Consider the following 24,582-nt stretch of genomic DNA (forward strand, 5'->3'; position numbering starts at 1 on the left):
GCTGGGATCACCCCAATCTTTCCAGTGGCCTTAACACGGGGGGTTCCCCCCACAAGGGGACACTTATGGGGGGGCACTTATGGGAGGACACTTATGGGGTGGGCACTTATGGGGGGACACTTATGGGGTGGGCACTTATGGGGGAGACACTTATGGGGGGGCACTTATGGGGGGGGCACTTATGGGGTGGGTTATGGGGTGCACCCCCCCCCCCTTATCCCCTGCTGTATAAAGGCTTCACCCCTACGTGTCTCCGCCCGGCTCCGGGGGGGGGTGCGGCTGTTCCGGGATGCGCCGCTCCTCCTCTCGGCGCTCGACAGCTCAGGCCTGGCGGCCCCGCCCCCCCCCGCGGCCGTCGGCGTTGGCGGTGACGTCACTCCGCCCGCTGCCTGGCGCGAGGCGGCGGCGGCTCCGGGCGGCGGCGCGTGAGTGGGGGAGGGGCGGGAGGGGAGGGGGGGGGGGAGGGGAGGGGGGGAGGGGGGGGGAGGGGGAGGGGAGGGGGGAGGGGGCGCTCCCGGTACCGCTGCGGGGGGGGCGGGGCCTGGGTCCGGGTCCCTTCCCCTCCCCCCCCCCCGCCGTCCCGGGGCTGCCCCCGGGGGGGGGAGGGGGGGGGGGGGGAGCGGCTCCGGGCTCCGGTTCCCCCTCCCCCCCCGCCCGCCCCTCCCCCCCCCAGCCCCGCTCCGGTTCCGGCTCCTCCCTATGCCCGTTCCAACGGGAACCGGAGCCCCTCCCCCCCCCCCCCCCGGTCCGTGCCCCACGTTGGGGCCTTCACCCCCCCCCTCCGGTCCCGGTGTGGCCGCAGACCCCTCCCGTACCGAGCCCGGTGGTGCCGGTGACGGCTCCGCTCCCCCCCCGGTGCCCATCGGGAGCCTCTGTAGGCACAAAGCTCTCATTGTCCCGTTGCAAATCCTGATCCCGCTGCTCCCGTTCCTGTATCCCATTCCCTGTATCCCATTCCCTGTATCCCATTCCCTGTATCCCGTTCCCTGTATCCCATTCCCTGTATCCCATTCCCCCCATCCCATTCCCCATATCCCATTCCCCACATCCCGTTCCCTGTATCCCATTCCCTGTATCCCATTCCCCATATCCCATTCCCCCCATCCCATTCCCTGCATCCCGTTCCCTGTATCCCATTCCCTGTATCCCATTCCCCATATCCCATTCCCCCATCCCATTCCCCATATCCCATTCCCCCCATCCCATTCCCCCCATCCCATTCCCCCCATCCCATTCCCCCCATCCCATTCCCATTGGAACACACGGTGCCGGTGCCCCAGCTCCGGTCAATGTCCACCACTGCCCCCGGGGGCAGAGTCCAGCAGTGCCGGAGCCAGGGGGGGGCATTGAGCACCAGTGTCCCCATCACCTCCTGCCTCCTTCCCAGTATGTTCCAGTCCCTGTACGGCTGCTTCTGGTGGGAGCGGCTGTGGCTGCCGGAGAACCTGACCTGGGCCGACCTCGAGGACAGGGATGGTCGAGTCTATGCCAAAGCCTCGGACCTGTACATCACCATCCCCATGGCCTTCGTCTTCCTCGTTGTCCGGCACCTGTTTGAGACGTGAGTCCCATCCCAGTGCTGTACTGGTGGCACTGGGAGGTCCTGCCCCATATCCCCCTATCTGCACCCATCCGGCTCTGGGCATCCTACAGGGCTGGGAGCAGATGGGGCTTTGTTGGCGAAGCCCATGGTGGGATGGGGATACAGGCACCGAAAGGGGCATTGATGGTGGGATGGGGGAACCGGCACCAAAACGGGTGTTAATGGGGCCCTATGAACCCCATGGTTCGGTGCCGCGGCACCGGAATGACCCCCCCGGTGCTGTGTTCCCCCCCAGGTATGTGGCCACCCCCTTGGCCGCGGTGCTGAACGTCAAGGAGAGGATCCGGTTAAAAGCCACCCCCAACCCGGTGCTGGAGAGGTTCTATGGGGCCACCTCCAAGCACCCCAAGCAGGTGAGGTGATGGGGGGTGTCCCCAAATGGGGTTCGGTGTGGATGGGGGGGGTACGAGCAGGGTCCCTGTGTGACGGTGGTGACGGTGGTGATGATGGTGATGATGGTGATGATGGTGACGGTGGTGATGGTGATGATGGTGATGGTGGTGATGATGGTGACAGTGGTGACGGTGGTGATGATGGTGATGATGGTAATGATGGTGACGGTGGTGATGATGGTGACGGTGGTGATGGTGATGATGGTGATGGTGGTGATGATGGTGACAGTGGTGACGGTGGTGATGATGGTGATGATGGTAATGATGGTGACGGTGGTGATGGTGATGATGGTGATGGTGGTGATGATGGTGACAGTGGTGACGGTGGTGATGATGATGGTGATGATGGTGATGATGGTGATGATGGTGATGATGGTGATGATGATGGTGATGGTGATGGTGGTGATGATGGTGATGATGGTGATGGTGATGATGGTGACGGTGGTGATGGTGGTGATGATGGTGACGGTGATGATGGTGGTGATGATGATGGTGACGGTGGTGATGGTGGTGATGGTGGTGATGATGATGGTGACGGTGGTGGTGCTGGTGATGGTGGTGACGGCTCCGCTGTCCGCAGGTGGATGTGGAGATGCTGTCCAAGAAGAGCGGCTGCACCGTGCGGCAGGTGGAGCGCTGGTTCCGGCGCCGGCGCAACCAGGACCGGCCCAGCCTGCTCAAGAAGTTCAGGGAGGCCAGGTGAGAGCCAGGGCATGGACCTGTCACCATCCCCATCAGTATCCCCAGCACTGTCCCTATCCCCATCGTCCTCATCACCATCCCAGTCACAGTGCCCATCACCATCCCTGTCCCCGTCCCCATCATTGTCCCCATCATTGTCCCCATCACCATCTCCGTCACCCTGCCCATCACAGTGCCCATCACTGTCACCGTCCCCATCACTGTCATTGTCCCCATCACCATCCCCATCATAGTGCCCATCACCATCCCTGTCCCCGTCCCCATCATTGTCCAGTCACCATCCCCATCACAATCTCCATCCCCATCACCCTGCAGGGGCACCCATGTGGCTGGGGGGACATGGGGCCGGGGGGTTATGGGGCCAGTGGGTCCGTCCTTCTCCCTCCCTCACCCTGTGCCCATCTCAGGACCCTCTGCTTCCTTTTTCCAGTTGGAGATTCACCTTTTACCTTCTTGCTTTCATTGCTGGCATGGCTGTTATAGTGGATGTAAGTGATGCTCCCCCCTTCCCCTGCCCCATAACCCCCCGCTCCCCTCTAACCCCTCTCTGTCCCCTCCCCATCCCATAGAAACCCTGGTTCTATGACCTGCGGGAGGTGTGGAAGGGATACCCCATCCAGGTGAGCTCCATCCTGCCCTGGGCAGCAGGGTCCAGAGGCCCCAGTGCTGTCCCTACTGGTGCTGGTGATGCACAGGAAGGGGTTTGGGTGCTGTGGGTCTGGGGGTGCCCATAGGAGGGGGTCAAGCCCTTGAGCTGTGTCTTGGGTTCCAGAGCATGCTGCCCTCCCAGTACTGGTACTACATGATCGAGCTCTCCTTCTACTGGTCCCTGCTCTTCAGCATCGCCTCTGATGTCAAGCGCAAGGTGGGATGGGGCAATGGGGCTCAATGGGGGTTCTTCACTGTGCCCATGAGGGTTTGGGGCTGGGGGGATGTGGGGTAGGAGCAGTTGTGGTGCATGGAGCCGGCTCCAGCTCCAGCTGCCCCATTCCTGGTGCAGGACTTCAAGGAGCAGATCATCCACCACGTGGCCACCATCATCCTCATCAGCTTCTCCTGGTTTGCCAACTACATCCGTGCAGGGACACTCATCATGGCTCTTCATGACTCCTCCGACTACCTGCTGGAGGTACAGCCCCCCCATGGCCACCCCATGGAGCTATGGGGTGGGTTGGAGGGGGCTTAGAGCTCATCCAGCTCCATGGGATGGATGGGACCCTTCCACTGGAGGATGCTCCAATCCCAGTGCCTTGAGCACTGCCAGGGATGGGGCAGCCACAGCTCCTCTGGGCACCCTGTGCCAGCGCCTCAGCACCCTCACAGGGAACAGCTTCTGCCTCAGAGCTCAGCTCAGCCTCCCCTCGGGCAGGTTCAAGCCATTCCCATTGTCCCATCCCTGCATCCCTCATCCCAAGCCCCTCTCCAGGTTCCCTTCAGCCCCTTTAGGCTCTGGAGCTGCTCTCAGGTCTCCCCTTCACCTTCAGCTCTGTCCCCCTCTCTGTCCCCCCCAGTCTGCCAAGATGTTCAACTATGCCGGTTGGAGGAACACCTGCAACAACATCTTCATCATCTTTGCTGCCGTCTTCATCATCACCCGCTTGGTCATCCTGCCCTTCTGGTGAGTGCTGAGCACCAGGACCCTGAGCCACGGAGCCCATATGGGGTGTGAGGAGCAGGATGTGGGTCCCTAACGGGGCCGTGTCTCCCATAGGATCATGCACTGCACCATCGTGTACCCGCTGGAGCTCTACCCGGCCTTCTTTGGCTACTACTTCTTTAACCTGATGATGGCCGTGCTGCAGGCGCTGCACATCTTCTGGGCCTACCTCATCATCCGCATGGCCCACAAGTTCATAACTGGAAAGGCAAGAAGGGAACTGGGGGGACTGGGACACATGGACATGATGGGGAACCCCAAAGATTGGAGCCGGGTTGAGTTTGGCTCCTGCATCCCGGAGAGCCCTCGGTGGGGATGGGATGTTCTGGTGCTGTGTGGGTCTGGTTGGTGCCCATGGTGGGGGTCAGGCTGCAATGGGGCAGGTGCTTCAGCCCCATGGTGGAGGTCAGGCTGCAATGGGGCAGGTGCCTGAGCCCCATGGTGGGGGTCAGGCTGCAATGGGGCAGGTGCCTGAGCCCCACAGTGTGGGTCAGGCTGCAATGGGGCAGGTGCCTGAGCCCCATGGTGTGGGTCAGGCTGCAATGGGGCAGGTGCCTGAGCCCCATGGTGGGGGTCAGGCTGCAATGGGGCAGGTGCCTGAGCCCCACGGTGTGGGTCAGGCTGCAGTGGGGCAGGTGCCTGAGCCCCATGGTGTGGGTCAGGCTGCGGTGGTTGCAGTGGTGAAGGTGCCTGAGCCCCACGGTGGTCGCAATGGGGCAGGTGCCTGAGCCCCACACTTGGTGACCCACAGGTGGTGGAGGACGAGCGGAGTGACCGAGAGGAGACAGACAACACAGAGGAGGAGGAGGACAAGAACGGGCCCCTCTCCAATGGGCACCCAGTGCTCAACAACAACCACCGCAAGACCGACTGACCCCCCCTATGGGGCGCCCCATAGCCCCGGTGCCCTCCGGGTGCTGCCCTCCCTGCCTTTCACTGCTGCCTTAACGCACTGCGGTGCCGCGCTCCGGCCCCGTTGTTCCCCTTTCCCACTCATCCCAATGGGAAGCACATCCCATAGATGCCTCTAACACGGGGAGAAGCCCCGAGCCCGGGGCAGGGGGGGAGGGAGGAGTGGAGCAGATCCATGGGGACACTGATGGGAGCTGTGGGGTTTGGATCCCTTCCTTTTGCCAATGGGATTTGGGGTCCCCCCCCCCCCCCACAAATTCACATCCCAAATCCTTCCTTTTGGTGTTTTTGCTGTTCTCTATTTATTTGGATGCCAGAAGGAGCCGGAGTCGGCTCCGGGTCTCCTGCCTCCATCCGGATGTGCCAGCGCCGAGGGAGGGAGGAAAGGACCATTCCCAAGCACAGACCAAAAACCGTCTTTTGTTGTTGTTTTTTAAGAAAAGAAAGAAAGAAACAGGTGAAAAGAGGAGAAAAGTTCACAATTAATAAACTTCCAGAAGAAAAAGAGAATTCCAGAGCTCTGGAATCATCGGGGGGGGGAGGGGGTTGCAATGGGGTGAGGCCAAAATGGGGCAGATTTGGGGGTTTTTGGTGGTTCTCAAGGTGTGAGCATCACTTTGGTAACATCACCTGTGGTCCATGGCTCTGCTCCATGCCCCAGCTGCAGGCCTTGAGCATCCCATCAGCCCACACTGGGCCATTGAACTGGACTCATCCCATCACCCCCCCCCCCCCCCCCCCCCCCGCACCAATTCCCTGGAGTGTTTCCCATTGGAAAACCAGTGCCAGAAGCACATCCCATAGGCTCAGGTTGGGCATCCATCATCCCATGTCCCCCCATCCCATCTGGCTCTGGTTCAGTTCGTGTCCATCCGCTCCCTGCAATGGGAGGTTCGGGAGTCGAGGCCGCGTCCTCAGCTCGGGAAGGCGAGGCTGCGGGGATGAGGCTCAGAGCAGCCGCCCACGGCACTCGATGGCCCCACAGCAGCACAGCAGCTCCTTGCCCTCCACGCTGCCCACTTCATAGTTGTAATCCCAGGTGAGCTCTGTGCCCGCACGGATCCTCCTGGAGACAGAAGGGAATGATGGGAAGAGGCAATTCCAGAGGGCAGGAGCAGCTCCAGCTGATCCCATTGGAGTGATCCAGCTCCCCCCAGGCCAAGGGTGAAGGTGGAGCCTCGGGCTCCATAGGGAGCAGGGGGACAAAGGTCCTGGATGAATCACTCCTATGGGGTTTCCCTAAGGAGGCTCCGTGCTCCTGGAGGCCTGGACTTGGCTCCCCCCATAGGAAAGGTCTAAACCAACCCAGGGGCACACAATGGGGGGTTCCCCCATTCCGGCTGGGGGGGGATAGGGGATATGGGGACCCCATTCCTGTGCCCCACACTCACTTGCTGGCGAAGAAGGCGACCCATGGGAAGCGGAGGTCATGGGTGTCCACAAAGACGTTCTGCACAAAGAGGTTGGGGCTGCAGCTATGCTGGAGGGAGCAGAGGCACCATGAGTATGGGGCTGGAGCCAGGCCCCAGCATTCCCTATGGATCCATAGGGGTGGATCCGTCCTCCCCATCCGGGTCCTTTCCCAGCTGTTAATGGGTTGGGTTAGGAGGGAGCTTAAAGCTCATCTAAAGCCATGGGCAGGGACCCCTTCCATGGAGCAGGATGCTCCAGCCTGGCCTTGAGCCCTGCCAGGGATGGGGCAGCCACAGCTTCTCCATTCAACCCATCCCAGTGTCCCTTGATGCAGAACTTCCCAATATCCAGCCTAAATCCCCCCTGTTCCAGTCTGAACCCATCACCCCTTGTCCCATGGCTGCAGTCCCTGATGAAGGCCCCTCTCCAGCATCCTTGCAGCCCCTTCAGACACTGGAGCTGCTCTGAGCTCTCCACGCAGCTCCTCTGCTCCAGGCTGAGCAGCCCCAATGTTCCCAGCCTGGCTCCTATGGGGCTGCCCCATTGCCCCCCCCCATAGCACTCACGTTGAGGTATCGGCCCAGGTTCCCCTCCAGTTTGGCATCAATGATGTAGCAGGACTCCTCCCCATCATAGAACTGGCGCGTGGTCCGGCGCACTGGTGTGCTCTCACCCTTGTCCGTGCCCATGGGGGTGGATTTGATGGCAATGCCATGGGTGGACTTGAGGGCAAAGCCCCGTGTGGATTTCACAGCCACCTGCCTCTTCATGGGACCTGCCATAGGGAGGTAATGGCACCATGGTCCCTTCATCCCCTATAAGGCATTGATTCCAATGCCCCATCCCTGGCAGTGCCCAAGGGCAGGTTGGACACAGGGATTGGAGCAGCTGCTCCAGTGGAAGGGGTTGAACTGGATGAGCTTTAGCATCCCTTTGGACTCAAACCTGGGCTGGCTCCAGAGCCTCTCCCAGCTCTCCCACTGACACATTGAGCCCCACAGTTGGTTTTCCTCAGCTCTCCCAGTATCCAGCACTTGGGGACTGGGTTTTACAGTCATGGTCCATAGGGAAGCCTCATCCCTCGGGTGATGGAGCCGGATGCACCACGCTCCAGCTGCATCCCCACTGACCCCATTGTGTGCTCCTCACCTGCCCCTGAGGACGGGTTCTTCTTCTCATCCCCCTCTTCCTCCCCGGAGCCGGAGGAGATGGTCTGGATGTCATCACTGTCGTTGGTGGGGGCCTGGCCCTGCCCCGGGGCTATGGGGCCGTTCTCCCCCTCGCTCTCGGTGCTGCTGGACACGGTCAGCACGTCCTGGGTGAAGGGCACCTGGGGCAAGGGGAGCATCGGTACTGGTGGGGATGGGACAGACCCCACAGCACAGCCCCATAGCACTGAGGTGTTACAGCCCCACAGCACTGAGGTGCTGCAGCCCCATAGCACCGAGGTGCTGCAGCCCCATAGCACTGAGGTGCTGCAGCCCCATAGCACCGAGGTGCTGCAGCCCCATAGCACCGAGGTGCCGCAGCCCCATAGCACCGGGGTCCTGCAGCCCCATAGCACTGAGGTGCTGCAGCCCCATAGCACCGAGGTGTTACAGCCCCACAGCACTGAGGTGCTGCAGCCCCATAGCACCGAGGTGCTGCAGCCCCATAGCACCGGGGTCCTGCAGCCCCATAGCACCGAGGTGCTGCAGCCCCATAGCACCGAGGTGCCGCAGCCCCATAGCACCGGGGTCCTGCAGCCCCACAGCACTGAGGTGCTGCAGCCCCATAGCACCGAGGTGCTGCAGCCCCACAGCACCGGGGTCCTGCAGCCCCATAGCACTGAGGTGCTGCAGCCCCACAGCACCGAGGTGCTGCAGCTGCACAGCACCTCTACAGCCCCATAGCACCGAGGTGCTGCAGCCCCACAGCACTGAGGTGCTGCAGCCCCATAGCACCGAGGTGTTACAGCCCCACAGCACTGAGGTGCTGCAGCCCCACAGCACCGGGGTCCTGCAGCCCCATAGCACTGAGGTGCTGCAGCCCCACAGCACCGAGGTGCTACAGCCCCATACAATGCACAGCCCAAAGCCCACGTGGCTCTGGAGCTCTGGGAGCCACAGAAGGGCCCCAGTGGCAGATGGAAATCACAGCCACCAAGCACAGCCCCATAGCACTGGTGCCCAATGGGAATGGAATGGAAAGGGAATGGAACTGGGAATGGAAGTGCAGAGGAACAGCCCCAAAGGAAGGGTCAAAGCCTTCAGTGCAGCAGGGGCAGAGCCAGGCCCACCCCTTCCCACCCAGCTCCGGCATTCCCATCCCATCCATCCCATCCCATCCCATCCATCCCCATCCCATCCCAGCCCATCTCATCCCATCTCATCCCATCCCATCCCATCCATCCCATCCTATCCCATCCCATCCATCCCATCCATCCCATCCCATCCCATCCAAGGAGCTCTGCTTACAGCCGTGCTGGGCTGGGGGGTGCTGGAAAGCCTCTTGCTCTGCAGCAGTGCAGTCCTGCTCGTCGGCCTCCGGATGCCCTCAAGCTTGGGGGGGCTGGGGTTGTACCCATACATCCTGCCCAGGTCACCCAGCCTGTGGGGAGAGGGGGTCAGTGGGATACAGCAGCAGGGACCGGAGCTGGATGAGCCCACAGGGGTCCCAAGCTCTGTGCTGGTGCTGAACCAGCCCCAAAGCTGCATCAGTTCATTATGTGGCTGTAAGAAGCAGGAATCTCCATGCTCAGGAATCTTACCCTGGAATCTTGGGGATGTCCTCAGGTTCCTGCAGGGGGATAAGGACACAATGAGAACCTCTCCCTTTGGAGCATCCTCCAGTGCAATCCCTTCCCAACCCCCAGACCAAGCTCTGGCCATGGCTCTTCTGTCCTCTGTGTCCCTTATGGGTCCTCAACAGAGCAGGGATGGGACAGGGAGCACCCCATGTCCCCACCATCCCATGTCCCCCTCCACAGCCACAGAGCACCAAGGGCCTGAGGCACATTCAGTGGGTGCTGAGCAGCCTCAGTGCAGGCTCTTGTGCCCAAACACCCCCCAGGAAGGGGACAGGCACCTCCCACCCCCCCAGCAAGCAATGGCCAGGTAAGGGTTAGGGTTAGGTAAGGGTTAGGGTTAGGTTAGAGTTAGGGTGAGGTAAGGGTTAGGGTTAGGTAAGGGTTAGGGTTAGGTAAGGGTTAGGGTTAGGTAAGGGTTAGGGTTAGGTTAGAGTTAGGGTGAGGTAAGGGTTAGGGTTAGGTAAGGGTTAGGGTGAGGTAAGGGTTAGGGTTAGGTAAGGGTTAGGGTTAGGTAAGGGTTAGGGTTAGGTAAGGGTTAGGGTGAGGTAAGGGTTAGGGTTAGGTAAGGGTTAGGGTTAGGTAAGGGTTATTTATGAGTTAGGGTTAGGTTGGGTTTAGGTAAGGGTTAGGGTTAGGTAAGCAGAGCATGTGGACACCAAATAGCACCCCAGGCACGTTGCATGTGTTAGGGTTAGGGTAAGGGTTAGGTAAGGGTTAGGTTTAGGTAAGGGTTAAGTAAGGGTTAAGGTTAGGGTTAGGTAAGGGTTAGGGTTAGGTAAGCAGAGCATTGGGACACCAAAGAGCACCCCAGGCACTTTGCATGGGTGTAGAACCCATTGAGCAAGAGCACAGCTGATCCCCATTGCAGTGCCTGCAGTTCCTCCTCTCCCTTACCTCTTTCTTTGCCACCTTCATCTCCTGATCCCCATCTCCGGCTGCAGCAGCTCCAGTTTTCTCCTTGTCCTCTGTGATCTCCTGTTTGCCGACCTTGTTTTCCCCCCCGTCCCCCATCCTGAACCCGGCTGCACCATCCGTGTCCCTCATTCCCTGTCCCACACTGTTAGTGCTCAGCCACGACTCCACTTTGTTATCAGTGCTCTGCTCCGGCACCGGCACCACCGGCTCCTTGGCAGCCGCCTCCGAGAGCCCTCGGGTCTGGCGCCGGGTGGCATAGCTCCTCCATACAGAGCCAGTGCTGAAGTCCTCGTCCTTGCCGAAGTTGTCATCCGAGCTGTCCTCATTGGACTCCTCTGGCTCCTCAGTGCCTGTGTTATCATCATCATCCTCCCTCAGGTCTACCCCGCTGCTGTCGGATGAGCACCGAGCGTCGCTCTCATAGCCCTCCTTGAAGTTCTCCACGCTCTCTATGTGGTCCAGGTTGGCAAAGTACTCGTCGCCCATCTCCAGACCCTCCTTGTCTGCGAAGTCGTCCGTGAGGATCTTCCCTATGGAAGGGGAAGCAGAGGGAGGTTTGGAGGGATGTGGATCCCAACACGATGCACAGCACTGGGATAATGGGGCTCGTATCACCTTATGGCAAAGGTGGGTGAGGACAGTGTAGGACACTGATACTGGGGGTAATCTGAAGCACTTGGGTGGTGTAAATGGGTTAGAATGGGTTAGGTTGGAAAGGAGCTGGAGATCACCCAGTTCCAAACTGGGACACCTCCCACTAACCTATGGCACCCAAGGCTCTGCCCAACCTGGCCTTGAACACCACCAGTGATGGAGCATTGACAGCTTTGGGCACCCTGTGCCAGAGCCTCAGCACCCTCACAGTAAAGAACTTCCCTATATCCAACCTGAACTTCCCCTGTCTCAGTTTGAAGCCATCACCCCTGTCCTGTGCCTACATCCATGTTTCCCACTGCAAGGTCCTTGCTAACATCCAGGTTTCCATGGACAGCAGCAGTCAAACAGGGACACTGCCTTTGGGCTGATGGCACAGCCCAGAGGTGATGCTGAGGGTGCAGAGCACCAGACCCCAGCAGTGCTCCTGCTTCAGTGTGGGGCTGATGCAACCGCCCTGAGTAACTTCTGCATTTGGTTGCTTTGTGCTCATGGCCCCAACAAGCAGTGGGGTGGAAACAGGAACCAGGTTTGTGTTGGTTCACAGTGTGCACAGGCAGTGCTGGGGTCACAGCAGTGCTTGGAAGGGAGCTTAAAGCTCATCCAGCTCCATGGGATGGATGGGACCCTTCCACTGGAGCAGGATGCTCCAATCCCTGTGTCCAACCTGGCCTTGAGCACTGCCAGGGATGGGGCAGCCACAGCTGCTCTGGGCACCCTGTGCCAGCGCCTCAGCACCCTCACAGGGAACAGCTTCTGCCTCAGAGCTCAGCTCAGTCTCCCCTCGGGCAGGTTCAAGCCATTCCCATTGTCCCATCCCTGCATCCCTTGTCCCAAGCCCCTCTCCAGGTTCCCTTCAGCCCCTTTAGGCACTGGAGCTGCTCTCAGGTCTCCCCTTCAGGAGCCTTCTCTTGTCCAGGCTGCCCCAGCCCAGCTCTCTCAGCCTGGCTCCTATGGGATCTGCTCCAGCCCTGCAGCAGCTCCATGGCCTCACTCCAGCATCTCCACGTCCTATTTCATGTTAAACAAAGCCCAGATCCCAGGCCTGACACAACCACATCTTCTCAAACCCTTATTCCCCCCACTCCTGAACTGAAACGGAGCAGATTCCTATCGGGATTCATGTGACAGCCTCAACAAAGCCTCTTCATTCAGAGCCCCCATTCCAAAGCTAAGAGGCTCCTACCTGCTCAGCCCATGGGTGAGGTCCTACCTGCATAGATGCAGACAAAGGAGCCTTTGGCAATATCATCGAGGCAGCGAATGCCCCAACCTTTGTTCTGGGTCTTGAATAGCTGCAGGCGGACTTGGAGGCCGTGCTGGACCAAGCGGTTGGTGCACATGTTCACGTTGCACTTGCACCTCTTGTTGCACTCATAGACCCTGAGAGAGGAGGACAGAGGCATCTCCCTTGGTTAAGATGCTCCCAGGAGCTGCTGTGGACCAGGAATGACCCATAGGGACCTGCAGCAGTGACTGGGAGCTCAATGGAGCAGGGGAAGTGTTGGGAGGTGCATGGCCATGAACGGAGATCCCGGGGTACATGTGAACAGGCAGCAAGGACAGAGGCAGGTTTGCATTACCTCCATCACAGAATGGTCTGGAAGGGACCTTAGAGCTCATCCAGGGACACCTTCCTCTAGACCAGGGTGCTCCAAACCCCATCCAAGAGCTTCTTCCTTCATCCCAGTCTCCCCTCGGGCAGGTTCAAGCCATTCCCCTTGTCCTGTCCCTACATCCCTTGTCCAAAACCCCTCTCCAGGCACTGACAGCATCAAGAGACCAGTGTTCTGGGGCTCTGCTTACCCTGTAGGCAGACACTCTTCCAGCCGCTTGTGCTGGTATCCAGAGTTGGGGTTGATCTGTCCCCCTGGGGTGCAGCCTGTGGCTTGGACAGTCAGCTGGTGACAGGCACACTTGGACCTAGGGAGACACCAAAAACACACCCATCCTTCAGAGGGTTCATTTCAGACACTGCTTTTAGAGCAAGGAGAGGAAACCCCATCTTTGTGAATGGTACCCACAGAGATGAGCGAGTTTGGGGTCAAATCTGACCAGAGATGACCAGTCAGACCAGTCAGGGATGACCAGTCAGACCAGTCAGAGATGAGCAGTCAGACCAGTCAGAGATGAGTGTGTTTGGGATCAAATCTGACCAGCCAGAGATGACCAGTCAGAGATAACCAGTCAGACCAGTCAGAGATGAGCAGTCAGACCAGTCAGAGATGAGCAGTCAGAGATGACCATTCAGACCAGTCAGACCAGTCACAGATGAGTGCATTTTGGACCCATCAGTGCCGTATGAAGCCCAGAGCAGACCCACCCTGTGCCATACCCCCCCCCATCCCCACCAGCCCCCATGGGGTCACCCACTTGTCTCTGCATCCATCCTTGCAGTCGCATCCCACCAGGAACTCCCAGCTGGTGTTGATGTACACCCCCTTGCCCGGGATGCGCTCCTTGCTGTATGCCACCTGCGGGGGGGGGGGTCCCATCGATCTCATTGACGCAGGACAGCGGCACATCCTCCCTGCCCTTGGTGATGTCCGCGATGTAGTAGTAGGGTTTGTATGGCTGGAACTTGCGATCCACCAGCACGTAGGGATCCAGGCAGAACATCTCCAGGAACAGGAAGTCACAGTCGGTCTCGAACAGGTACCGCTCGATCTCGGCCATGCTCCGCAGGCACAGCCCGCAGGGTGTCTTATACAGCACGTGGAATCCCACCTTGCGGTTGAGCCGGCGCCTGGCGGTCATGCGCCGGAAGTCATAGAGCAGCGGCACCAGCAGCGGGTTGCGCCCGCGGTACTGGTCGCGCCGCAGCGGCCGCACGCGCGCCAGGCAGGCCAAGCTGCAGACGTGGGGCAGGTAGAAGAGCTTCTCCAGGGGAGCGCGGTAGGAGGGCTCGGCCGGGACGCGCTCCAGCATGCTGTGGAAGGGGTGTGGGGTGGTGGTGGGCTGGCTGGGGGGGAGAGGGGATGTTAGCATCAGGGAATGGGGGGAAGGGACATTAACATCAGAGAATGGGGGGGAAGGGACTTTAAGATCAGAGAATGGGGGGGAAGGGAACTTAAGAACAGAGAATGGGGGGGAAGGGACCTTAGCATCAGAGAATGGGGTGGAAGGGACCTTGAGATCAGAGAATGGATTGGAAGGGACCTTAACATCAGAGAATGGGTTGGGCTGGAACCCTAAGATCACAGAGTGGTTTGGGTTAGAAAGGACCTGAAGACCATCCAGTCCCAACCCCTGCCATGAGCACAGACACCCTCCACTTGCCCATGGCACCCAAGGCTCTGTCCAACCTGGCCTTGAACAGCACCAGGGATGGAGCATTCACCACTTGGCAACCTGTGCCAGAGCCTCAGAGCTTCAAGGAGCTAAGGGATTTCAGGCACTTCACCCCTGCTTTGGTGAGATGCTTCTTGTGGTTACACACAGGACACCCCTTGGTTTTGGTGCATGGCTGAACCAGACACCAGCATCAGCACTGCCAGGGATGGGCAGGCCCCAAAAGGGGTGCTACCAGCAGCAGAGAACATCACAGGAGGGAAGCAAAGCCAAGGCCAGGCTGGTTGTGGTCTGACCATGGAGCAACAGCTTCTGTGCTTCCAATGGCCACAAAGCCACCTGGAGATGGACACTAACAGCAGCTTCCCTCTGGGCCTAGGAGGCTGTAGGAACAGGAGTCCTCCAACAATAAGCAGGGAGAGGCTTTGGCCAGAATCCCATTGGAGTAAATGCTGCTCAGAGCTGATAAGAGACCCCCCGAGCTCAAATATAACAGTTCTCTGGGAGGCAACAGAAAGCAGCAGCCAAATGGATGAGATAAGCTGCAACTGAAGAGCTCAGTCCATAGGGAAGCAAACCCAACAACCCCAAAAGCTGTCCCAGCATCCCAAACTGCCCCAGGGATGCAGGGAACACACTGCACTTACCGGTGCTGCTGGGCTGCACTGGTCCTGCCTGTCAGAGCTGCATCACTGAGGATGGGGGGAGAAGGGGAGGACTGCCCAGAGCCCACAGAGCTGGGACGGAAGGAAGTGCTCTTCTTGGCCACTTGTTTCCTTGCCTGGGCCAGCTGATTGTCAGAGCACCTGCGGGAGGGAAGGGGTCAGGCATTGGAACAGGGTGCAAAGGGAATGGGGCAGTCACCAGCACAGGAGGTGATCCCAATGGGGGCAGATGGGGCCCTTTGTGATAGGGGTTAATGGTGGGGAATGGGTGGACTTGATGGTATTGAGTCTATTCCACCCTGAGGGATATGCAGGATTCACAGTCAGCAGTTCCCCATCCAGGAGGAAACAAGCAGGTTTTCCCCCAAAGAGGGTAAAGATCAGCCCATTTCTACCTCTTGGCCCTACAACCCCAAGCAAACACCAGCGTGCAATGGGAAGTGCTATTTATGTAGCAGCAAGGCCTGAGGGTGACAGGAGGGTAACCAGGCTGCCCAAGGGCTTCAGTGTGAAGAAGGTGGCCAAACCAGTCCATAAAGAACCCCTGCACCAGCAGAAACTGGAGCTTAGAGCTTGGGCAGTGCTGAGCAGTGGGAGGAACAGAGCACAGAGGACTCCTTTGTCTGTACCAAGCAACAAGATAAGATTGTGTGAGGGCACAGAACAACACTGCTGACAACAGGGGCTCCCAAACAGGGATGCACAACACTGAGGAGGTGGGGGACACATGAAGGACACAACACTCCCACCCTAAGCAACACCAGCAGATCTAATCCACTCACACCCATCAGAGAACCAGCCCAAACCAGCCCCAGTTGTGTTATCAGGGCACAGAGGGTGGGGACAGTGAGAGCAGAAGGGGGTGGCCACTTGGCAAACATCTGCCTTCCAAGCCAAGTGTCAGCACCCATTGGGAAGTCAAGAGCAAGGGAACAGAGATCCCATTGATGGACTGCAAACAGTCCCAAGTGGCAGCTCCCTGGCACTTAGAGCTTGAGAGTGAGCCTAGCACCAGCCCTTCCTCAGAGCAGAGCAAGCAGCAGGGTGAACAGCACATCCTCTCAGGCTTAATAAGCTAAACCCAATGGGGTTTAAGCCATCACTTTCCTCTGGGACATGGATATTGCTGCCTGCAGTCACTGGTGTCTTTAAGCAGTTCACTGTTTAACTGCAGGGCAGGGAACCAGCTGTAATGTGTGTCTTGTACAAGAGCCTCAAGCCAAAGCCTTAGTGGGGAGAGAAGAGAAGCCCAAAGCTCCTATGGAAATGCTGAATGGGAGAGGAGCTTCAGCAGCCTCAAGGGTGTCTGATCCAACTCCATCATCTTCATCCCCTGCTGGTGCACATCCTTCCTCCACCCTCAGCCTGAGGCTTAGGGCCACAGCCCAGGACTGCTTGAGGAGCTGGATTCCTGCTGGAGCAGACCTCTTGTGGTGCAGCAAGAGAGGAATGAGGCTCTTATGGTTCTGAATGGGTTGGAGGAGCATTTCCAAGCTCGAAGGGCACAATGGGTCCTATTGCACTGGTGGGGCTGGAGGCTGCAGGCAGGGGGGTTCTTAGATGCTGCTGCCCCTATAGAGCATCCCATGAGTAAAGGATCACTTCCTGCACAGCTCCTTACAGCTGGGACCCATCTGCCCCAGCAGCAGGGCAGTCACACAGAGGACATGCTGGCATGGGGCGAGGAGCCCATAGATCCGGATGGGGGATCCACAGTGGTGACAACAATGAACTGGGGCAGCATCTCCCTTCCCATGGAGGTCCCAGGGCACGTGCCCAGGTACCCTGGTGGGGTCCAGCACACTCCCTCCATCACCAGCTTGAGCTCCTCCTTCATCCAGGCCTGCACCTCCAGAGCATCCTGCCTGGGCCCCTGGCAGCAGGAGGCACAGCTGGGACTTGGCTGTGGCTCAGCTCCATCAGCTCTGGTCCATGACCAAGCACTGATCCCATGTTCCCAGTGCCCCATAAGCCATTGAGGTCTGTGAGCAGCTCAGTGCAAGGGGGGTAAAACAAAGCAGGGGGGCCAGGGCCTGGATCATGACACCAGGAAGCAATTGAGGCTTAGAGAGGAGAAGGAGCAAACACTCCAGGTTGGAAATGCATCAAGGGTGAAGCCTTGAGGAAGATGCTGGTGCTTGGCTCTCAGCCCCATTACTCATCCAACTGCCCTGATCCAGAGCTTCCCATCAGAAACATGACCCAGAGCAATGTGGGCAACCAGGAAACAGGTTTGTCATGGAGGAAACGTGCACCTGAGGGTGCCTGAGCATGGAGATGACAGGAGGCAGTGCTGGGAGCAGGGAAGTGACTTCAGTACTTACTCCATCTCTGCAGGCTGTGGTGAAGCAGAGCGTGGAGCCTGTGAGGCTGCCTGCATCTGCTCTAAGGGCTTGTACTGGGTACCAGCTCCTGTGAGGTCCTGGGTGTACTGCACCACGGGCCCTTTGCTCCTCACAGCACCTGGGGGGGAAAGGGGAAGCTCAACAGGAGAAGTCTCCACCATCGACCAAAGCCATAAGATACTGATTTAGTCCCCAAAGGCAACCAGGGAAGAGACATTTGTGGTTAACACCATGAATGGTTAACCAGAGCATGGTTAACATCAGGTCACAGGTGAGTGTGGGCAGAGCCATCACCTCAGGCACATTGTGGCCACTTCACACAAGTGCATCCTGGTTCTGTGGCACAAAAAGCCCACTGGGAATCCTGGATCCCCAGGAGCTCCATTAAACCCAACTCCAAACCAGAACCATCCAACCCAAGGCTCTCATCCAGACCCCAGGACCCGGATGAAAGGACAAGGGCCACGTACCAACATTGGGACGAGTTCTTGCTTGCCCACTGAGCTTCTTCTCCTGGGTGGAGGCTGTGGAAGCCTTCATGCTGAACATGGGCTCGAGGCGTGTGGAGCCCCTATAAATCCACTCGCAGCGCTTGTCATCCTGCAGCAGGGAGAAGGAACACCCAGCACCCATGGCAAGAGCTGCCAGAGGGATAACCCAGCCCTGGGACACAGCACAGGCCAATGGGAAGCAGGCAAAGCATTGACCTGAAGGCTTCTGAAGGACCATGCAGCCAAAGGACAAGGGCAGTAACTCTGTATCTGGGGCATCATGAACACAAACCCAACCTAGAGATGCTCCATGCCAAGACCCCAAACCTTGCTCTATCCTTAGCCAACAGTGACCATGGGACACGGCTGGATCCCCTTGGAAGACAACCAGTTCCTTGGCACAAGCATCCTCCAGGCCGGGGGGGGTACACAAAGTGCCCCCCATCCTGGTGGCCTTGCACTGGTTGCACAGGGAGGGAGCCAAATGGGACCAGACATGGCATCCATTCCCCTTGTGGGATTGGGAGCAAGCAGCAGCTCCCAGCCCATGCTCAGGTTCAATCCTGCTCCTCAGCCTAGCTCTTGGGGTAGGACAGAGGCCATGGTGCATGGGATGGATTTGGTTTCTTGTTCTGCTTTAGTTTCAACTCCCAAATGCTTTAGAGACTTCTGAATGCAACAGAAGGAGTTTGACCATCACTTGGTGGGACTACCAGGAAGGCAGAACTTGGGGGTCTACCTACTGAGCAGAGCATGTGCTGGCTTCAGACCCTGTGTGACACCAACTAAACTGGACTCAGACATCACCACCGGCCTCACCTTCCCCTTCCCATGGCAGAGAGGGAACTGCCTTACCAGGAATAGGATCCTGACCAGGCTGCTGTCCACTTCCTCCACTCGGGACTTCCACCAGGTCCCTTCCCACTCAGTCTTGATGAGCTGCCCGGCCTTGAGCAGCACCATGGGGCGGTTGGGGTAGGCTGTGATGTACTCCTCAATGAAGTCCCGTGAGGAAACATCCTCAATGTCTTCCCAGGTCTTTTGCACTGCTCGGAATGGGATGGGGGGAAAGGGATGCTCAGGGATGGAAAACCCTCACAAAGAGGAGCTTTACATGGAGTTTTCCATAAGAACATAAGGGGGGGGGGGGGGTTGGTGGCAGGAATGCACCAATGCAAGGGATCAGCAGCACCACCCTGCCAGGAAGAACCCAGTCCCCTCCAGCTTCACACACCAACACCTTCAATGTGTTTGGAATCCCACCTCCTGCATCCAGCCAAAGACTCCCCATACAATCCCAGTGTTAGGGCACAGAAGGGGCAGAGCTCACTCACAGGGTCTGCAGACTGGGTACAGCTCCCACTCCTTGACGTATGAAGCGTAGCCATCATCAAAGAAGATGAGGAACCTGGAAAGCAGCAGCATTGGAAGCTGGGATTAACCATGCAGCTCAATACAGCACAGGTCTAAGGGAAGGAAAGGTGTTCCTGGAGCCTTTGGGGCACAGCAGCAGCAGAGAATGAGGATGGGGACAAGGAGGGAGCTGGGAACACCTCCAGGAGGAGTAAATGTGCAACCTGAGTGTGAAATGCACTGCATTTACAGTGATGGAACATGCATCAGATAGAATGTGCCACAAGGAGTCAGTGCTGGCAGAGCCACAGCTGAACCAGGGCACTCACATCCCTTAGGATCTGCTCAGGAAGCCCAGGAACCTAAACCCCACCACAAAGAAGCTCTGCCCCATATCTATACACAGCTGAAGGCTCTTTTAGACCTGCTCCTGCTCCTCAAGTGATGTGAAGCTCAATGCTCTGTTTCCTAAGCCTGGGTTTTGTGCCTTAAGGGAGGCAGATGTGTGTGATATGTGGGTGATTTACCAGCTCTGGTCCATGACTCAGGGCAATGATAACAGAGCAGAAGCTCCACCCAGAGCTCTGAGATAAGAGAAGCTCAAGAAGCCACACTCAGAACTACATCCTCCTGAAGGGCAGGGAGGGATCCAGCTCCAACAGCAACAGATAGACCTTATCCCCCCCCAACCCAATGAGAACAGAAGGGGGGGGATGGATACCTCTCCTTATTCTTCACATTTGGGGTCTCAGCCACAATGCCAGCATAGAGCCAGACCTGGTTCCCATCTTTGTATTTGGCCACGACCCTGCTGCCAACATAGTGCTTCTGAGGCACAGGGTGGTAGTCATAGGCAATGTGGTTGCCAGAGAGCAAACTCTTCCCTTTGTTATCAAACTTCACCTTGTACTTCTTGCCAGCACCTGCAAGGCAATGGTACCAGCACCACGGTAAGGGCAGGATTGAGCCGTTCCAGCCGAGCCCCATCCCATAGCCCATTCCCAGCCTAGGGAATTCCTCCCAAAGCCTTTGGGAATGAAGCTTTCCCGACCCCAAAGTGGGGTGCAAGCCCCATGCAGGGCACATACCCACTCTCTGGATGGCGATCAGGGTCCCCTTGTGCCACGTTTTGGTTCTCTTCTTGCCCAGGATCCTCATGCCAACGTTGAGGTCCTCATCGTGGCTCAGGTCCCCCATGGATGCTGCAGGGCCAGAGGGCTGGGCAGAGCCAGGGCTTTCCTGAAGGCTTTGAGCCTCTATCCCAACAACAGCAATGGGGGATCCGTTAGAAACTGCCCATAGATCCCCTCTTTTAGGCTGGAAGAGCATGGATCTGGTGTGGGCAGGAGCATCCGGATCCTCTGCACCTCACACAGCCCCAAGTGCCTCCGTTATCCCGGATGGAATCATCACCAAGTGGGGTTTAAACAGCCTTAAAAGGCTTTTCCCATCCTGGAATTCCCAACATTGGCTTTGGGAAGAGCCTCAAGCCCAAGAGGAATCTGGGATCAGCAGCAGGGAAGCAGCAGCTCCTTTGTCTGTCCCCCACTGACCTTCCTGTGCATCCTGAGCTCCCGTTTTCCTGCTCACAGCATCCATGAACTTCTGCATCTCCTGAGCAGACTTCCTGATTGCAGCCATGGCTTCCTGCAGCTCGAGGGAAGGAGAGAGGGATAAACCCCATGGAACCTGTTCCCTTTGCTGCCCAAGCATCCCACAATCCCACTGGGAGCATCCCAGTTGGTTCCAACTCACCAGAGTCTGATCCTTTGTGATCCCAGTGCCTGAGTCTGAGGGGAACAAAAGGGGGTTCAAACATCCCAGGGATGGGAAAGGAAGGGAAACAGAGGGAACAGAGGAACTCAAACCCCATAAGGGTGCTTTATCCCTGCCAAAATCCACCCAAGTGAGGCTTTTCCTAAGCTATCCCTTCCCATAGGGATAATGGGCAGGTGGGAAAAGGGAAGAGTCCCAGTGCTGGATTCCAGCAGCTCTGGAATGGCTGTAATGATGTTTCCTCCCATGTTATCCCTATCCCAATCCCTCATCCCCCAGCACATCCCTCCCTGGGTACCCTGCAGTGTAAGGGGTTACTGGACCTTGCTTCCAGCCGGGATCGATGCTCATGACATCCTCATCATCCTCATCCAGGATCTCAATCACGTCCATGGCCTTGGCAGCCAACTCCTCATCCTCGGAGCTGCTCTCCCGGTACTGGAGCCCCAGTTTGGAGTACAGGTCCTTCACCAGACCCTCGCACTTGTCTATGGCTCTGGGGACAGGGGAGAGGCAACCGGAGCACATCCAATCCAATCCCACACCGCGAGCTCATGGGAACGGGTTGGGGCATCCTTGGGATCATGGAGCCCATAGGGAAGCAATGGGCAGCCACATGGGAACGGGTTGGGGCATCCCTTGGGATCATGGATCCTATAGGGAAGCAATGGGCAGCCACATGGGAACGGGTTGGGGCATCCCTTGGGATCATGGAGCCCATAGGGAAGGCAATGGGCAGCCACATGGGAACAGGTTGAAGCATCCCTTGGCATCATGGAACCCATAAGGGAGCCCATAGGGAAGGCAATGGGCAGCCACATGGGAACAGGTTGGAGCATCCCTTGGGATCATGGAGCCCATAGTGGATCCCATAGGGAAGGCAATGGGCAGCCACATGGGAACGGGTTGGAGCATCCCTTGGGATCATGGAGCCCATAGTGGAGCCCATAGGGAAGGCAATGGGCAGCCACATGGGAATGGGTTGGAGCATCCCTTGGGATCATGGAGCCCATAGGGAAGGCAATGGGCAGCCACATGGGAATGGGTTGAAGCATCCTTGGGATCATGGATCCCATAGTGGATCCCATAGGGATGATCCCATCCCAGCATTCCCACCTGGACGCATCCTCAAAGAGCCGATCCACTCCTGCCACCTCCTCCTCCTTGCGCCTCACACAGTCCTCGAGCTCCTGCAGCTGCTGGCGCCGCAGCCGGACACCCTCACTCTGCTCCAGCTCCTGCTCCAGCAGCGCCTGCAGCTGCTCCATGGGGATCCCCAGCTCCTGCTCCAGCTCCTGCTCCAGCTCCTGCTGCAGCTCCTGCTGCAGGTCCCGCTGCAGAGCGTCCATCCCTGCTCTGGGGGAACCAGATGGTGCTCACGGATCTGCCCCACAGCCTGACCCACAGATCCCTGCATGCCCATTCCCTGCCCCACAGCTCCTGCTCCAGATCCCGCTGCAGAGCGTCCATCCCTGCTCTGTGGGAACCGGATGGTGCTCAGGGACAGGGATCTGCCCCAAAGCCTGACCCACATCTCCCTTCACCCCCATTCCCTGCCCCACATCTCCCTTCACCCCCATTCCCTGCCCCACATCTCCCTTCACCCCATTCCCTGCCCCACATCTCCCTTCACCCCATTCCCTGCCCCACATCTCCCCTCCCCCATTCCCTGCCCCACATCTCCCCTCCCCCCATTCCCTGCCCCACATCTCCCCTCCCCCCATTCCCTGCCCCACATCTCCCCTCCCCCCATTCCCTGCCCCACATCTCCCTTCACCCCATTCCCTGCCCCACATCTCCCCTCCCCCCATTCCCTGCCCCACATCTCCCTTCACCCCATTCCCTGCCCCACATCTCCCCTCCCCCCATTCCCTGCCCCACATCTCCCTTCACCCCCATTCCCTGCCCCACAGCTCCCTCCCCCCATTCCCTGCCCCACATCTCCCCTCCCCCCATTCCCTGCCCCACATCTCCCCTCCCCCCATTCCCTGCCCCACATCTCCCCTCCCCCCATTCCCTGCCCCACATCTCCCCTCCCCCCATTCCCTGCCCCACATCTCCCCTCCCCCCAAAGCCTGACCCACATCTCCCTTCACCCCCATTCCCTGCCCCACATCTCCCCTCCCCCATTCCCTGCCCCACATCTCCCCTCCCATTCCCTGCCCCACATCTCCCTTCACCCCATTCCCTGCCCCACATCTCCCCTCCCCCCATTCCCTGCCCCACATCTCCCCTCCCCCCAAAGCCTGACCCACATCTCCCTTCACCCCCATTCCCTGCCCCACATCTCCCTTCACCCCATTCCCTGCCCCACATCTCCCCCTCCCCCCATTCCCTGCCCCACATCTCCCCTCCCCCCATTCCCTGCCCCACATCTCCCCTCCCCCCATTCCCTGCCCCACATCTCCCCCTCCCCCCATTCCCTGCCCCACATCTCCCCTCCCCCCATTCCCTGCCCCCCCTCCCCCTCCCCCCATTCCCTGCCCCACATCTCCCCTCCCCCCATTCCCTGCCCCACATCTCCCCTCCCCCCATTCCCTGCCCCCCCTCCCCCTCCCCCCATTCCCTGCCCCACATCTCCCCTCCCCCCATTCCCTGCCCCCCCTCCCCCTCCCCCCATTCCGTGCCCCACATCTCCCTTCACCCCATTCCCTGCCCCCCCTCCCCCTCCCCCACTCACCGTGGTCCGGACGAGCTCTGAGGGGAGCGTGGGGGGGGTGGGGGGGGAGAAGGGGGCGCCCTCCCCACCGGAACCTGCGTGACGTCACGTCCGGCAACAGCAGCGCCCTGCGCCTGCGCGCTGCTGCCGGGGGGCGGGGCTCCAACCGCCGGGCGGAGGCGGGGATTGGCTGAGGGGCGCGCGCAGGGGGGAGGAGCTGACCCCGCCCCCCCCGGGAGGAGGCACCGTGCTGCCCCCTGCTGGAGCGGAGGATGGGGGGGGGAGGGGCAATGGGGGTAATGGGAGGCAATGGGAGGCAATGGGGGTAATGGGGGCAATGGGGGTAATGGGGGTAATGGGGGTAATGGGAGGCAATGGGGGTAATGGGGGCAATGGGGGCAATGGGAGGCAATGGGAGGCAATGGGAGGCAATGGGGGCAATGGGGGTAATGGGGGTAATGGGAGGCAATGGGAGGCAATGGGGGCAATGGGAGGCAATGGGAGGCAATGGGAGGCAATGGGGGTAATGGGGGTAATGGGAGTCAATGGGAGTAATGGGAGGCAATGGGGGTAATGGGAGACAATGGGAGGCAATGGGGGTAATGGGGGTAATGGGGGCAATGGGGGGTAATGGGAGGCAATGGGGGCAATGGGAGGCAATGGGAGGCAATGGGGGCAATGGGGGCAATGGGGGGTAATGGGAGGCAATGGGGGCAATGGGGGTAATGGGTCAATGGGGTCAATGGGAGGCAATGGGGGCAATGGGGGTAATGGGGGTAATGGGGCAATGGGGTCAATGGGGGGCAACGGGGGGAATGGGGGCAATGGGAGCAATGGGGATGCTGGTGGCAATGGGAGTAATGGGAGGCAATGGGGGCAATGGGGGTAATGGGGGTAATGGGGGCAATGGGGGCAATGGGAGGCAATGGGGGCAATGGGGGTAATGAGGCAATGGGGGTAATGGGG

At 59.0% G+C, this 24,582-nt stretch overlaps 2 protein-coding genes across 3 annotated transcripts; one reads left to right on the top strand and one right to left on the bottom strand.

Annotated features, from left to right (window-relative positions):
• The first annotated feature begins 338 nt into the window (after positions 1-338).
• On the top strand, positions 339-5,776 carry CERS2 (ceramide synthase 2). 2 transcript variants are annotated; one of them, XM_034071301.1, is made up of 11 exons: positions 339-425; positions 1,388-1,561; positions 1,839-1,956; positions 2,576-2,694; positions 3,128-3,185; positions 3,267-3,317; positions 3,470-3,562; positions 3,698-3,826; positions 4,209-4,315; positions 4,409-4,562; positions 5,106-5,776. In XM_034071301.1, exons 2-11 carry the CDS (start codon positions 1,389-1,391, stop codon positions 5,226-5,228), a joined length of 1,125 nt encoding a protein of 374 aa, XP_033927192.1. In that variant the 5' UTR covers positions 339-425; position 1,388; the 3' UTR covers positions 5,229-5,776. The 2 variants fall into 2 exon arrangements, with proteins under 2 accessions (XP_033927192.1, XP_033927191.1); XM_034071300.1 differs by lacking the exon at positions 339-425 and having other exon boundaries at positions 1,227-1,561.
• Positions 5,777-5,994: 218 nt separating this feature from the next.
• On the bottom strand, positions 5,995-23,671 carry SETDB1 (SET domain bifurcated histone lysine methyltransferase 1). The gene is given in 23 exon segments (XM_034071295.1): positions 5,995-6,332; positions 6,658-6,746; positions 7,246-7,454; positions 7,829-8,009; positions 9,136-9,268; positions 9,429-9,457; positions 10,362-10,912; positions 12,250-12,419; positions 12,843-12,959; positions 13,410-13,522; positions 13,524-13,998; positions 14,975-15,133; positions 17,317-17,455; positions 17,808-17,937; positions 18,684-18,874; positions 19,163-19,236; positions 19,903-20,104; positions 20,270-20,437; positions 20,735-20,834; positions 20,937-20,971; positions 21,281-21,453; positions 22,074-22,313; positions 23,638-23,671. Coding segments are annotated over 22 exon segments (3,789 nt in total). The 5' UTR covers positions 22,307-22,313; positions 23,638-23,671; the 3' UTR covers positions 5,995-6,214.
• Positions 23,672-24,582: the final 911 nt, after the last annotated feature.

The sequence above is a fragment of the Melopsittacus undulatus genome, chromosome 20 (assembly GCF_012275295.1).
Source record: "Melopsittacus undulatus isolate bMelUnd1 chromosome 20, bMelUnd1.mat.Z, whole genome shotgun sequence".
Taxonomy (NCBI): domain Eukaryota; kingdom Metazoa; phylum Chordata; class Aves; order Psittaciformes; family Psittaculidae; genus Melopsittacus; species Melopsittacus undulatus.